The sequence below is a fragment of the Ranitomeya imitator genome, chromosome 10 (assembly GCF_032444005.1).
Source record: "Ranitomeya imitator isolate aRanImi1 chromosome 10, aRanImi1.pri, whole genome shotgun sequence".
Taxonomy (NCBI): Eukaryota; Metazoa; Chordata; class Amphibia; order Anura; family Dendrobatidae; genus Ranitomeya; species Ranitomeya imitator.
Window position 1 is genome coordinate 17,303,073 of NC_091291.1, and position 14,177 is coordinate 17,317,249.

Below are 14,177 nucleotides of genomic sequence, written 5' to 3' on the forward strand. Positions count from 1 at the left end.
GTGAGGTCATGAGACGACTAGCGTGCGATTTCCATACTTCTGGACACATTCTGCCTTACTCAATTCACATATATAGAGTGATCCGCACACGTCTAGTCAGTATGTGACTGCATGTTTGCAAATCACATACTTACGGTAATGTGACCTGTTGCTCCCGCTGTCGGAGAATCTTGACAGCACGCACTGTGCTTGAACCCCAAGCCTGGACAACCCCTTAAAGCACTTCCCAGTTTTTTTTTTCCACAAAGCTGTCCTGCTCTTTTGGTACAGGGTGGAACTAGTCTGTGGTCAGTATGTAAGAGGAGGCGATGGTACCCATGAAAAGCCCCTGCGGGTGTGTCATTAGTGCAGAAAGTCTGCCACCTACTGGCTAGATGGGATAATGCGGAACCAACCAGCACTGGAAGAGTTGCAGGCGGAACAAGTTCAATGGCAGGATCCGGTCAGGTGCCTTGGATGACGAATTTACTGGATATAAAGGTTCTGTGTGCCAAACCGCGGAGTGATTTGGCGCAAGGAAAGGAGCAGTGCGGGCGTGGGCCAGAGACAACACTGAACAGGCCTCAGTAGAGAGTGTGCTGGTAACCGCTGTCAGACAGAGCCCGGACGATGCCCAGTAAGATCCGAACACCCGACTATGCCGAGAACCAGATCTACACCAGTCAAGACCCTGAGCCCAGATTGTGCCGATCAAGGTCCGAATTCACGATCTGGGTCGGTCAAAGTACAGAGGCCAGACGACGGCAGCTAGGAGTCAAAGCCCAGCCTTCTTTTCTCTAGGCCCGGGAGACACCCGCCATCGGTCAAGCACGGAAGATCCAAGAGGAGACTTCGACCGTGGCAGGATACCAGCAGTGATAGGAGGGATACACAACTGAGATGGGCGTCATTTCCTCCATCAATATACGGTACAGGGGTCGACCTGGGCAGGGCCGGCTCCAGGTTTTTGAGGGCCCTGGGCAAAAGAGTCTCAGTGGGCCCCCCCTTAACATGAATCGTGATTTATGATCGCATATAACACAGCCCACGAAGTATATAACAGCCACGTAGTATATAGCACAGCCCACGTAGTATATAACAGCCAATATAGTATATAGCACAGCCCACGTAGTATATAACACAGCCATGGAATATATAGCACAGCCCACGTAGTATATATTACACAGCTATGGAGTATATAGCACAGCCCACGTAGTATATATAACACAACCATGTAGTATATAGCACAGCCACGTAGTATACAGCACAGCCCCCCTCCCCCCAAGAATGGCCCCATAGTCCAGTTCTGTTCTTTCCCTCCTCGGACGCTCCCTGACGTTCCTCATGCCTTAGGCTATGTGCACACTTTCAGGATTTCTTGCAGAAATTTCCTGAGAAAAACCTGAAATTTTCTGCAAGAAATCTGCATGCGTTTTTTGCGCGTTTTTACCGCGTTTTTGGTGCGGTTTTTTTGCAGATTTTTCCGGACGTTTCCCAATGCATTATATATGCTGCATTTTTTACCGCGATGCGTTTTTTTCGCAACAAAAACCGCATCATGTGCACAAAAATTGCGGAATTCATTCTAAATGTAAATGTATAATGTATGCTGTTTTTTGCGGTTTTATAGCGAAAAAAACATGAAAAATCAGCAATGTTTAGACATAACCTTACAGTTGTATCACAGCGCCCCTTTCCTTTCATGAGTAGTCACAGGTGGCAGCAAACAATGTTAGATGGGGCCATTCATCATTTGCGTACTCGTTTTTGACACTGATCATTGTGGTTAATAGAGAGACAGAAATTGCTGGATGGAAATCTGCAGCGTGCTACGCCCAGCGGGCACATGCCCTCTATATACAGAGTGTCGGGTAGGAATATGGCTGTGCCCTTCCCCCCACGCTGTCATTATTATGTGATGCTGCCACCTGCTGCCCAAATGTGCTATTGTTCTTCTAAAAAGTGATGAGACCATTTTTAACCCCTTCCCGACGCAAACAATGTTCGTTTTTTTGCTTTTCGTTTTTTCCTCCTCTTCTTCCGAGAGCCGTAAGTTTTTTTTTTTCTGGGACAAGTTGTAGTTATGAAAACTAACATAAGCATCTATTAACATTTCTGACAGACCCTGACAAAAATTACTTCTAAGGGCCGGATTGTTCCACCTGGTGTCAGTGGCCCGTCTGCGGAACTCTGAAGGAAACTCCTCCGCTGTCCGATCTCCCTGCTGAAGCCTACGTAGTGAGGACTCGGCAAGGGAGACTCGGTAGAGATCATCTATAACGCTGGGAGCGTCACTCTGTCCGAAGCCTTTATAGACTGCGCAAGCGCCGGCGCAGTCTGGGCCTCACAGAGTGACGCTCCCGGGAGATCGCGGTATGTGTTAACACTGAACGCACACCGCGATCTCCAACAGAGAAGCAGGGACGGCCAGGAGGGTGAGTATCGGCTATATTCACCTGTCCTCCGTTCCACCGCTGTGCGCCGCCATCTTCCCGGTCCTCGGCCTGTGACCTTCAGTTCAGAGGGCGCGATGACGCGCTTAATGCGCGCCGGCGCCACCCTCTGACTGACCAGTCACAGCCAGAGGACCGGGAAGATGGCGGCGCACAGCGGTGGAACGGAGGACAGGTGAATATAGTAAGTGCTGGGGGGCCTGAGCTGGCGGCGATACCGGCACCTGACCCCCACAGCGCGCCGGTGTCCCCGCCTGCTCAGGCCCCCCAGCACTCGGTGCCGAGCGGCTCAGAGGCAGTATGGGGAAGCAGGATGGAGCAGCATATGACAGGATGGGGACGCAGGATGGGTGCAGCACATGACAGGATGGGGACGCAGGATGGGAGCAGCGCATGACAGGATGGGGACGCAGGATGGGAGCAGCGCATGACAGGATGGGGACGCAGGATGGGAGCAGCGCATGACAGGATGGGGACGCAGGATGGGAGCAGCGCATGACAGGATGGGGACGCAGGATGGGAGCAGCGCATGACAGGATGGGGACGCAGGATGGGAGCAGCCCATGACAGGATGGGGACGCAGGATGGGAGCAGCGCATGACAGGATGGGGACGCAGGATGGGAGCAGCGCATGACAGGATGGGGACGCAGGATGGGAGCAGCGCATGACAGGATGGGGACGCAGGATGGGAGCAGCGCATGACAGGATGGGGACGCAGGATGGGAGCAGCGCATGACAGGATGGGGACGCAGGATGGGAGCAGCGCATGACAGGATGGGGACGCAGGATGGGAGCAGCGCATGACAGGATGGGGACGCAGGATGGGAGCAGCGCATGACAGGATGGGGACGCAGGATGGGAGCAGCGCATGACAGGATGGGGACGCAGGATGGGAGCAGCGCATGACAGGATGGGGACGCAGGATGGGAGCAGCGCATGACAGGATGGGGACGCAGAGGATGGGAGCAGCGCATGACAGGATGGGGACGCAGAGGATGGGAGCAGCGCATGACAGGATGGGGACGCAGGATGGGAGCAGCGCATGACAGGATGGGGACGCAGGATGGGAGCAGCGCATGACAGGATGGGGACGCAGGATGGGAGCAGCGCATGACAGGATGGGGACGCAGGATGGGAGCAGCGCATGACAGGATGGGGACGCAGGATGGGAGCAGCGCATGACAGGATGGGGACGCAGGATGGGAGCAGCGCATGACAGGATGGGGACGCAGGATGGGAGCAGCGCATGACAGGATGGGGACGCAGGATGGGAGCAGCGCATGACAGGATGGGGACGCAGGATGGGAGCAGCGCATGACAGGATGGGGACGCAGGATGGGAGCAGCGCATGACAGGATGGGGACGCAGGATGGGAGCAGCGCATGACAGGATGGGGACGCAGGATGGGAGCAGCACATGACAGGATGGGTACGCAGGATGGAGCAGCACATACCAGGATGGAGACCATATACCAATATAAATGCTCGCCACCCGGGCGTAGAACGGGTTCAATAGCTAGTCATATATGAGACCCAGGGCTGCAAAAAAACTCATCTACTGACCGGAGTGACTGTGAGTCCGGACGGAAGGAAAAAAAGCCTAGGATTGAGGAGCCCCTTCAAGGAGAGAAACAGCAATGACCACCCACTGTTCCTCACTCCTGGAGGAAAGTCAATGAAGCCTGAAGTAGAGTTTTCAATCTTCTCTAAACACCACAAATTTATCTCGCCCCCCAGAAAACCTATCCGGGAGGGCCACCTCGGGTTCAGGTTGAGTCTGGCTGGCTGCCAAGACCACCAGACCCGAGGTCCACTGTTGTTGGTGCAAAAACCAATGACTGCAGATCCATCACTTCCAGAGACAGACTCTACATCTGTTTTGAAAGAGCTGCGACAGGAACGATTTTAGAATCCTGAAAAAGAAAATGGGCCGGTTACAATGTCATTCCGAACACGTGCCTAAGCCCTGGCTGGCCTTGAGTTAGCCCTCACTAGTGAATAGGGAAGCAAGACACCAGTCTCACTACTAAAGGAAACACAAGGAGGGAAACAAACAGGGAGAGATCAAACATCAACTGGAACTCCACAGCTTTAACTGGAACAACTTCTCCAGGGAGGTCAGCATAGAAAACCTATAACCGGCACACCAGAGAGCAAGGAGTCAGTCAAAATAATGGGAGTGGCAGCAACATGATCCCACCAGGATCGAGAAGGAACTCTTAACCCCTTCTACATCAAGTGACAATCTATCCACTCAAGTTAAATGACAACAAAGAGGACCTGAGACTGGCCAATTGCTGCCACCGGCTTATCACGGATACCACAAAGGTCTCAGGAGGATGCGGCACATTTTTGGACATATTCCATATTCCTCCTAGAAATCGATGAATGTATTGATAACTGGGCGTTGTTACCTTTCTGCTTGTCAAAGGGGTGTGGTCCAACTGCCTGAGCCTCCTCATTATGTCCTGCCTTGTGCCTGTTCAGCCCCTCTACTATCTCATTGGTATAAATGATCTATTTAGCAGAAGAACCTCCGAGTACCCTGGGGGTGGCACTAAGCAAGGAATAAAGTGAAGGATGGATGAACTTCTGGGAAATGGCCCACCCCCGAGGAACTTGCAGGCTCATTTACATTAAGATTGTTCGCATACCCATTTATACAAAACAGACCACAATTTCCGTACTGGCTGCAGATCTAAAGATCCAAACAGCCTCATCACCATGTAGACTATATGGAGAAAATTAGTGGCCGTGCGTCCTAATTATTGAGTTCTGGTTTCTCATTCAGTCCCATCATAACCATAACATACCTATATAAGATAGATACCATAAGGAGATAACTTGCTGATCAGTGGAGAACTGACCCCTGGGACCTCCGCTGATCCCAAGAATGGGATTCGGAGGTATGTTCTTATGATTGTAATAGCCACCACCTGCTGCATGTCGTAATCTCACAAACCCAATACCTCTGTTTCCCGACATCTGCCATCGGGGAAGAGTTGGCCCAACTCCATACACAGTAGATGGCCAACCCACCAAGAAAAGGATTAATCTGAAGAGTATGGCCACCAATGCAGCTCGGATTTTGACTCATAGAAGGATGAAGAAGTAAAAGGCAGAATCGAGTGTATATCGCGCACAGGCTGTGTCAATACACATGTATCGACTGTGATATAATATCTGAGGATTTTACGTCCCAGGAGTCTGTTTGTACAGAAGATACTGATTCCTGAAAGGTTCTACAGATAAGTGTTTTATGGCAGCTCTGCTGTGGAGAGTCACACGGAGAAGAGCTCCAGAGAGGAACGGTAAGAGCTAGAAGGTCACCATAGCTTCATCACATATTGTGTGTGCAGATGTGAAGGGCTTGTGTATATGTATATACTGCATATATATTATATGTGGAAACATTATAAGACTTCTCTAGAGCTGCTCCATTTTTCTAGATTTCTCTACCACTGGCCATCCAACAGTCTCCCAATTATATGATACCAAAAAACCCAGCTCCATTTTGCCTGTTGTAACAGCCAATCCCATTACCATGCCTTCTCCACCATCGTAGCCCCACACAAATCCATGACGTCATTCTGACTTATTCTTTTATATTCACCCATTTTGCCTGTATACAGACATTTATGTTTGGGTATTTATTGTATTTGATGTTTTGTATATTTATTAGACTTGTACATTCATGCATTTTTTTTTATATTTTTATATTATATTGGTACATTTATGTTTTTATATTTATTATATTTGTAGAATACTTATTATATTTGTATATTGATGTTTTTTATTTATTATACTCATTTATTTATGTTTTTTTATTTCTTGTATTTGTTTTTTGTGTTTTTTTATTGTATTTGTATATTGATGTTGTTTTATTTATTGTATTTTTGTGTTTTTTATTGTATTTGTATATATGTGTTTTTTTATTGTATTTGTATTTTTGTGTATTTTTATTGTATTTGTATTTTTGTGTATTTTTATTGTATTTGTATTTTTGTGTATTTTTATTGTATTTGTATTTTTTGTGTATTTTTACTGTATTTGTATTTTTGTGTTTTTTTTATTTATCGTATTTGTGTGCATTTTTATTGTATTTGTATATTCATGTTTTTATTTATTGTATTTTTTTATTTATTATACGTATCCATTTAAGCATTTGCGCACAAGTAATTTTATGAGTTTTTATAACTATTATATTTGTACATTTATGTGTTTTTATACTTACTGCATGCGGATAATTATATGTATGCATATTATTGCATTTATTCTCCCATTTAACGGGGCTACCACTTATGTATCACTGTGGAGCCTCATTCAGACGTCAGTTTTTCTCAACACACCAATTATTCTGATCAAAATCTGGTCCGAGGGTCCTCAGTATTTCTCGTACTTGCAGAATAAAAAAAAAGTTTGTCCACCTTCTCCTTTCTAATGTTATCTGAGTGCGGTCCGATTTTTTTCCTGGACCTATAGACTTGCATTGAAGAGTTTGATCCGAACCTTGGATCGAAATCAGAAATGTCTCAATTTTCCGCATCCTGCTCAATCCGTGAAAAATCCCGGACATGTGAACGGCCCCATAGACTATCACAGGTATCCGAGAATATTGGATGTCTGAATAAGGCCTTAGGGTTACTCACACGTCAGTGCTATCCGTTCTGTTCACTGAGAACACTCATACCTATATTAGTCTATGGGGCCAATCACGTGTCCATGATTTTCTCTTCAGACCAAGCGGTCGGCGCAAAATCACGGAGACTTTTCCAATGAGACTTCTTTTCACCGGACAATTCCTTTAAGCCACTTGTTTGGGTCATGGGGTTGGATAATTGGGGGGGGGACAAACGGGGTTTTTGTCATAAAGTTTCCACCAGAATTCATTAGTGACCACAAGCAACAATGTGATGGTGACAATGTGGAGGAGCCACAAGTTTGTTTGATACTGCAGCCGACAGTGAGTTTGGTGATGGTGGATTTGGTTTCTGGTCTAAAAATCCATTGAAATTTTCATGGTGAAATAGATATTTGTTGACTGTGACTCTCCATTTCATAGATGATGGATAATAACTTCCCCTTCATCTTCCTGGAGATTGCATTGGCCTTGGGCATCGTCACTATGAACCTACTGGTTTGTGCCACGGTCTACCTGCATAAGGAGCTGAGGAACGCAACCAATTTTCTGATTGTCAGCTTGGCGGCTGCAGACATTGGCGTTGGAGCTTTGGCGATCCCCTTCTCCATCGTATTGAGCATGGAATACATTCTCTGCTTCTACACCTGTATTTTCATCACCTGTTTCCCGTTGGTCACCACACAGTTCTCTATTCTGCTCCTCCTGCTCATCGCCATCAATGCCCATCTGAAGATCAGGCTTCCAAACAGGTATGGAGAACGCTAATTACGCACTAGTCAAGTCTCTTTGATCCCACACTATTTCATAATCCCAATTTGTTATTTTAAGTGGATCAGATTCACTCCAAACTCTTCCTTAAAACTAGATCAGATCTACTCAAAGGTCTTTCTTAAAACTGGAACAGATCCACTTTAAAGTCTTCCTTAAAATTGGATCAGATCCATTCCAAAGTCTTCCTTGAAATTGGGTCAGATCCAATCAAAAGTCTTGATTAAAATTGGATCAGATCCACTCCAAAGTCTTCCTTAAAATTGGATCAGATCCAATCCAAAGTCTTCCTTAAAATTGGATCCGATCCAATCAAAAGTCTTAATTAAAATTGGATCAGATCCACTCCAAAATCTACCTTAAATTTGGGTCAAATCCAATCCAATGTCTTCCTTAAAACTGGATCAGATCCACTCCAAATTCTTCCTTAAAATTAGATCAGATCCACTCCAAAGTCTTCCTTAGGCCGGGATCACACACAGCAAGATACGGCCAAGTCTCGCAGGTTAAAACCAAGCTCTGGCACCGGCACTCTGGAGCGGAGCGTGCGGCCGCATAGCAATACATGGAGCTGCACGCTCCGGAGTGCTGGTGCCAGAGCTTGTTTTTAACCTGCGAGACTCGGCCGTATCTCGCTGTAGTGTGACTCCAGCCTTAAAATTGGATCAGATCCACTCCAAAGTCTTCCTTAAAATGAGATGAGATCCACTGTAAATTTTTTCTTAAAACTGGATCAAATCCAATCTCAAGTCTTCCTTAAAATTGGATCAGATCTACTCCCAGGTCTTCCTTAAAAATGGATCAGATCTACTCCAAAGTCTTCCACGAAAACTGCTTCAAACAAGCTTGAAAACTCATCCCGTTCATTTCTATGGGGAATTCACTCTTTGGCTTCTGATATCAAGAGTTTTTGAGCATTTTTCCTGGTTGAAAAAAAGTACATGTCACTTATTTGAAGCGGATCCTGATGGAATTTGCTCCAAATGAGATAATGTCAAAGGTGTAAGCGCTTGATGTCCTACCCAAATGTTTCTATCTTCTAAAAATCTTTTAATTTATAATATGATAATTAGCCAGGACTAGTCCAGCAGGACATGACTCGAGGCTTCCCCTAGATCCTGTAATCACGCCCTTTTTGCCGGAGTATTGGCAGTGTGCCGATGGTGCACCCAACTTCATTACACATGTCCAGACAGGAGGGGGGCAAAAAAGATTTTTGATAGTCCAACGATGCAGTAGCTTTTGGGGAGCATATCAATAATGCCCCCCTTGGTGTGATGATAGGATCTGATGCTGGGCTAGTCTTGAGCATTAAAGGCTGATTTTGAGAAGATGGAAACATCTGTGTAGGTCCTCAGACACATTGCTGTAATGTAGGAGTGGGCTTATGTAATGTTATGGTTGTGGTTTTGGATGCAGAGACGACCAGATAGGTAACAAGTATAATTCATATTAAAGAAAACCTATCAATACCAAATGATCACATTGGCCGAAAGGGGTTGTCTACAAGGTAGATGATGGAGCAGTTGACACATGATAGCTACCACTCCATTCCCTCTAGGAACATTGCAACCCTCATTCTTGAGATTGGTGAAGGCCTAGTGGTTAAACCTCCGGGATCCACTGTTGTTGCCCCAACTGGTTACTATAATAAAGTGGCAGAGAGAAGGAAGGCAGCATGTTCCTTAGTATCATGTTGGCCCATATTTTTTAGTAGACGTTACCCCCTTGAGCCAAAATAGTCAATTACAGACTAGGCCGGCCTTTCATAAACCTGACCAAAGAAGATAAGAGACAAAGTTTCATGGCTCTTTCCTACCACTACTTTACTCTAGCAATTGGTGGGGATTAGGTAGACCTTCATTGATTAGGTCATCAAAGTAACTCTTGACTTTTCTCTTACAGCTACATGGTCACCGTGACAAATCGGCGAGTAGTCCTGGCAGTTTTCGTTTGCCTACTCCTTTCTTGTCTCATTGGCTTCGCTCCAATGATGGGATGGAACCAGTTCCAGCAATATGTGGGCAGTAATAAAACTCAAACTGCTTCAGAAAGATCAGTTATGGCTTTGGAGCGGTCCATCGTCATTTATCCGGCATCTTTCCGACCAAGAGACCTTTCCAAGGCTTATTTTAGCCACAAAGAGATCACTAATAATGATACCATCCATGTTAACCATCTCGGCTGCTGTTCCCTCACTGCCGTGTTTAGTCCGGAGTACCTTGTGTACTTTGTGTTTTTTGGTTGTATTCTGCTGCCGTTACTCATCATGTTGACCATTTACAGTGACCTCTTTAGGGTGGTTCGAGAGCACCTGAGATCTTCTAAGAAGCGGGAAGCTCACATGGCATGGACTCTACTGCTCCTCGTGGGAATCTTTTGCTTATGTTGGATTCCGCTCAACACAATTAACAGTCTAAGACTCTTGTGTCAATCTTGCACCATCCCAATTTCTCTCATCCGCCTTGCCGTGCTCTTCTCACACTTGAATTCCTTTGCAAATCCCTTGGTTTACGCTATGAGGAAAAAAGACTTTAGCGTAGCCCTCAGGTCTGTGGCTTCTCGCCTCGTGGGCTGTTGTTCAATACCCAAAATTGTTTCTCGGAATCACAAGGTTCAGCCACAAGACACATAACATCATAGCTTGATCACACTGATTTCAATTCTTCCAAAAAAGGTAATCAGGCCCCAAAATGATTCCATAACCATGTTTATTTCACATTTCACCCCAAATCACTGGGCACCCATCATTGATGAAGTCATGTTGGAGGTTGTGCCCATTGTATAAGCTAATTACATAGCTCTTTAGTGTTCTACATAGCAATGATTAAGAATGATCTTGTGTTGGTTTGGTCTAACGACCCTGTGGTCAATTCCTGGAGCTTCTCGAAAACAAAATAGGACCACACGCTGTCTGCAAAGTCCCAAGGTAACCACCTAACAGGGTTAATATTGTCTGTTCCTCTTGAGTCCCTTACTGATAGCTTTCTGTCATGCCGTTGCTGCCGCCGCCTCTCCCCACTGCAGCTCAACGGGTGCGTGCGCGCGTCGCATTCAGCTCTGCGCGTGCGCACATCTGATTCCTCTGTTGGCGCTCTTTCCTGTCCTCTCCATCATCCTGTAGGACTGTAACCCGGAAGTAGCTCCCATGCTGCTATGTAAACTGCTTCCTGCTGCTTCTCTGTGCCTGATGTTCATTTGTGTTTACAAGTGCTTCTGGCCACCTGTGGTCTCTGTGCGTTCCTAGCTCTCTGACTTTGGGTCTCCTCCGCCCTCTGCAGTGCCTGCCTGTTTCCTGTGTTCCTGCCTTGTTCCTTGAGTTCCTTTTCCTCTGCGGTACCTGCCCGGCTCCTATATCTTTTCCTTGCTCCCGTCAGCCTCGGTGTCTCCATATTGTCCTGCCAGCCTCCGTGCCTCCGTAGCGTTCCCATCTTCTCCCTTGTCTCAGTAGTTCCTTTCTGTTCCCTCTTTCCCTTTGTGCCTGCTGTGTTCCCATCTGATCTCAGTCGACCCTCCAGCTTCCGTGGAGATAGTCCCTCACGGGCCTGCCCCTAACTCTCCCTGTATAGGGGGCGGTCCACCTGGTCAGCTCGTCCGAGAGGGGTTCGTCATCACGGTCCAGTGGGTCCACTCTCCATTTTTCACTGTTTGAATCTACATGCTCTAATAGGACTGCACTCGGGTGACATCCGAGTGCAGCCAGATTCTTACAGCGTCACAGTAACATCAGGCCAAGGAGATAAGATCATCCAAAGAGGTGGGAGTGTCCTGTCCCGCCAACTCATCCTTAATCCGTGAAGACAAACCACGCCAAAACGCTCCAACCAAAGCCTCATTATCCAAATGGGATACTATAAAAGCAACCTTAGCTCGGTCGGTAGGATAAAGTAGCGGAGATAATTCAAAATGCAACTGGCATTCATTAAGAAAGCCGCGGCACGCTTTAGAATCCCCACAACCCTCGCCCCGACTTGCTAGACCTCCTCGGTATGGTGGGGATTCTAAAGCGTGCCGCGGCTTTCTTAACCCCTTTCTGCCATCAGACGTACTATTCCGTCCATGTGGGGTGGGCTTTACTTCCCAAGGACGGAATAGTACGTCATAGGCGATCGGCCGCGCTCACGGGGGGAGCGCGGCCGATCGCGGCCGGGTGTCAGCTGCTTATCGCAGCTGACACCCGGCACTATGTGCCTGGAGCGGTCACGGACCGCCCCCGGCACATTAACCCCCGGCACACCGCGATCAAACATGATCGCGATGTGCCGGCGGTGCAGGGAAGCATCGCGCAGGGAGGGGGCTCTCTGCGGGCTTCCCTGAGACCCCCGCAGCAACGCGATGTGATCACGTTGCTCCGGGGGTCTCCGTACCTCCCTCCTGCAGCAAGTCCCGGATCCAAGATGGCCGCGGATCCGGGTCCTGCAGGGAGAGAGGTGGCTTACCAAGTGCCTGCTCAGAGCAGGCACTTGGTAACGCTGCAGCGCTGTTTGACAGATCAGTGATCTGTCAGAGTGCTGTGCAAACTGGCAGATCACCGATCTGTATTGTCCCCCCCTGGGACAAAGTAAAAAAGTAAAAAAAAAAATTTACAAGTGTGTAAAAAAAAAAAAAAAAAAAAATCCTAAATAATGAGAAAAAAAATATATTATTCCCATAAATACATTTCTTTATCTAAATAAAAAAAAACAAAACAATAAAAGTACACATATTTAGTATCGCCACGTCCGCAACAACACGACCTATAAAACTGGCCCACTAGTTAACCCCTTCAGTAAACACCGTAAGAAAAAAAAAAAAAACGAGGCAAAAAACAACGCTTTATTATCATACCGCTGAACAAAAAGTGGAACAACACGCGATCAAAAAGACAGATATAAACAACCATGGTACCGCTGAAAGCGTCATCTTGTCCCGCAAAAAACGAGCTGCAATACAGCAACAAAATAAAAAAGTTATAGTCCAAAGAATAAAGCGATGCAAAAATAATTATTTTTTCTATAAAATAGTTTTTATCGTAAAAAGGCGCCAAAACATAAAAAAATGATATAAATGAGGTATCGCTGTAATCGTACTGACCCGAAGAATAAAACTGCTTTATCAATTTTACCAAACGCGGAACGGTATAAACGCCTCCCCCAAAAGAAATTCATGAATAGCTGGTTTTTGCTAATTCTGCCTCACAAAAATCGGAATAAAAAGCGATCAAAAAATGTCACGCGCCCGAAAGTGTTACCAATAAAAACGTCAACTCGTCCCGCAAAAAACAAGACCTCACATGACTCTGTGGACTCAAATATGGAAAAATTATAGCTCTCAAAATGTGGTAACGCAAAAAATATTTTTTGCAATAAAAAGCGTCTTTCAGTGAGTGACGGCTGCCAATCATAAAAATCCGCTAAAAAAAACCCGCTATAAAAGTAAATCAAACCCCGCTTCATTACCCCCTTAGTTAGGGAAAAATAAAAAAAAATTTAAAAAATGTATTTATTTCCATTTTCCCATTAGGGCTAGGGTTAGGGCTAGGGTTAGGGTTAGGGCTAGGGTTAGGGCTAGGGTTAGGGCTAGGACTAGGGCTAGGGTTAGGGCTAGGGTTAGGGCTAGGGTTAGGGCTAGGGTTAGGGCTAGGACTAGGGCTACGGTTAGGGCTAGGGTTAGGGCTAGGGTTATGGTTAGGGCTAGGGTTAGGGCTAGGGTTAAGGCTACAGTTAGGGTAAAGGCTACAGTTAGGGTTAAGGCTACAGTTAGGGTTAAGGCTACAGTTAGGGTTAAGGCTACAGTTAGGGTTGGGGCTAAAGTTAGGGTTAGGGTTTGGATTACATTTGCGGTTGGGAATAGGGTTGGGATTAGGGTTAGGGGTGTGTCAGGGTTAGAGGTGTGGTTAGGGTTACCGTTGGAATTAGGGTTAGGGGTGTGTTTTGATTAGGGTTTCAGTTATAATTGGGGGGTTTCCACTGTTTAGACACATCAGGGGCTCTCCAAACGCGACATGGCGTCCGATCTCAATTCCAGCCAATTCTGCGTTGAAAAAGTAAAACAGTGCTCCTTCCCTTCCGAGCTCTCCCGTGTGCCCAAACAGGAGTTTACCCCAACATATGGGGTATCAGCGTACTCAAGACAAATTGGACAACAACTTTTGGGGTCCAATTTCTCCTGTTACCCTTGGGAAAATACAAAACTGGGGGCTACAATATAAGTTTTGTGGGAAAAAAAAGATTTTTTAATTTTCACGGCTCTGCGTTATAAACTGTAGCGAAACACTTGGGGGCTCAAAATTCTCACAACACATCTAGATAAGTTCGTGGGGGGGGGTCTAGTTTCCAATATGGGGTCACTTGTGG

The 14,177-nt window shown here is 46.5% G+C and overlaps 1 protein-coding gene across 1 annotated transcript; it reads left to right on the plus strand.

Annotated features, from left to right (window-relative positions):
• The first annotated feature begins 609 nt into the window (after positions 1-609).
• LOC138652158 (adenosine receptor A2b-like) lies at positions 610-10,477 on the plus strand. Its single transcript, XM_069742929.1, has 3 exons — positions 610-714; positions 7,495-7,823; positions 9,748-10,477. Exons 1-3 carry the CDS (start codon positions 610-612, stop codon positions 10,475-10,477), a joined length of 1,164 nt encoding a protein of 387 aa, XP_069599030.1.
• The last annotated feature ends 3,700 nt before the right edge of the window (positions 10,478-14,177 follow it).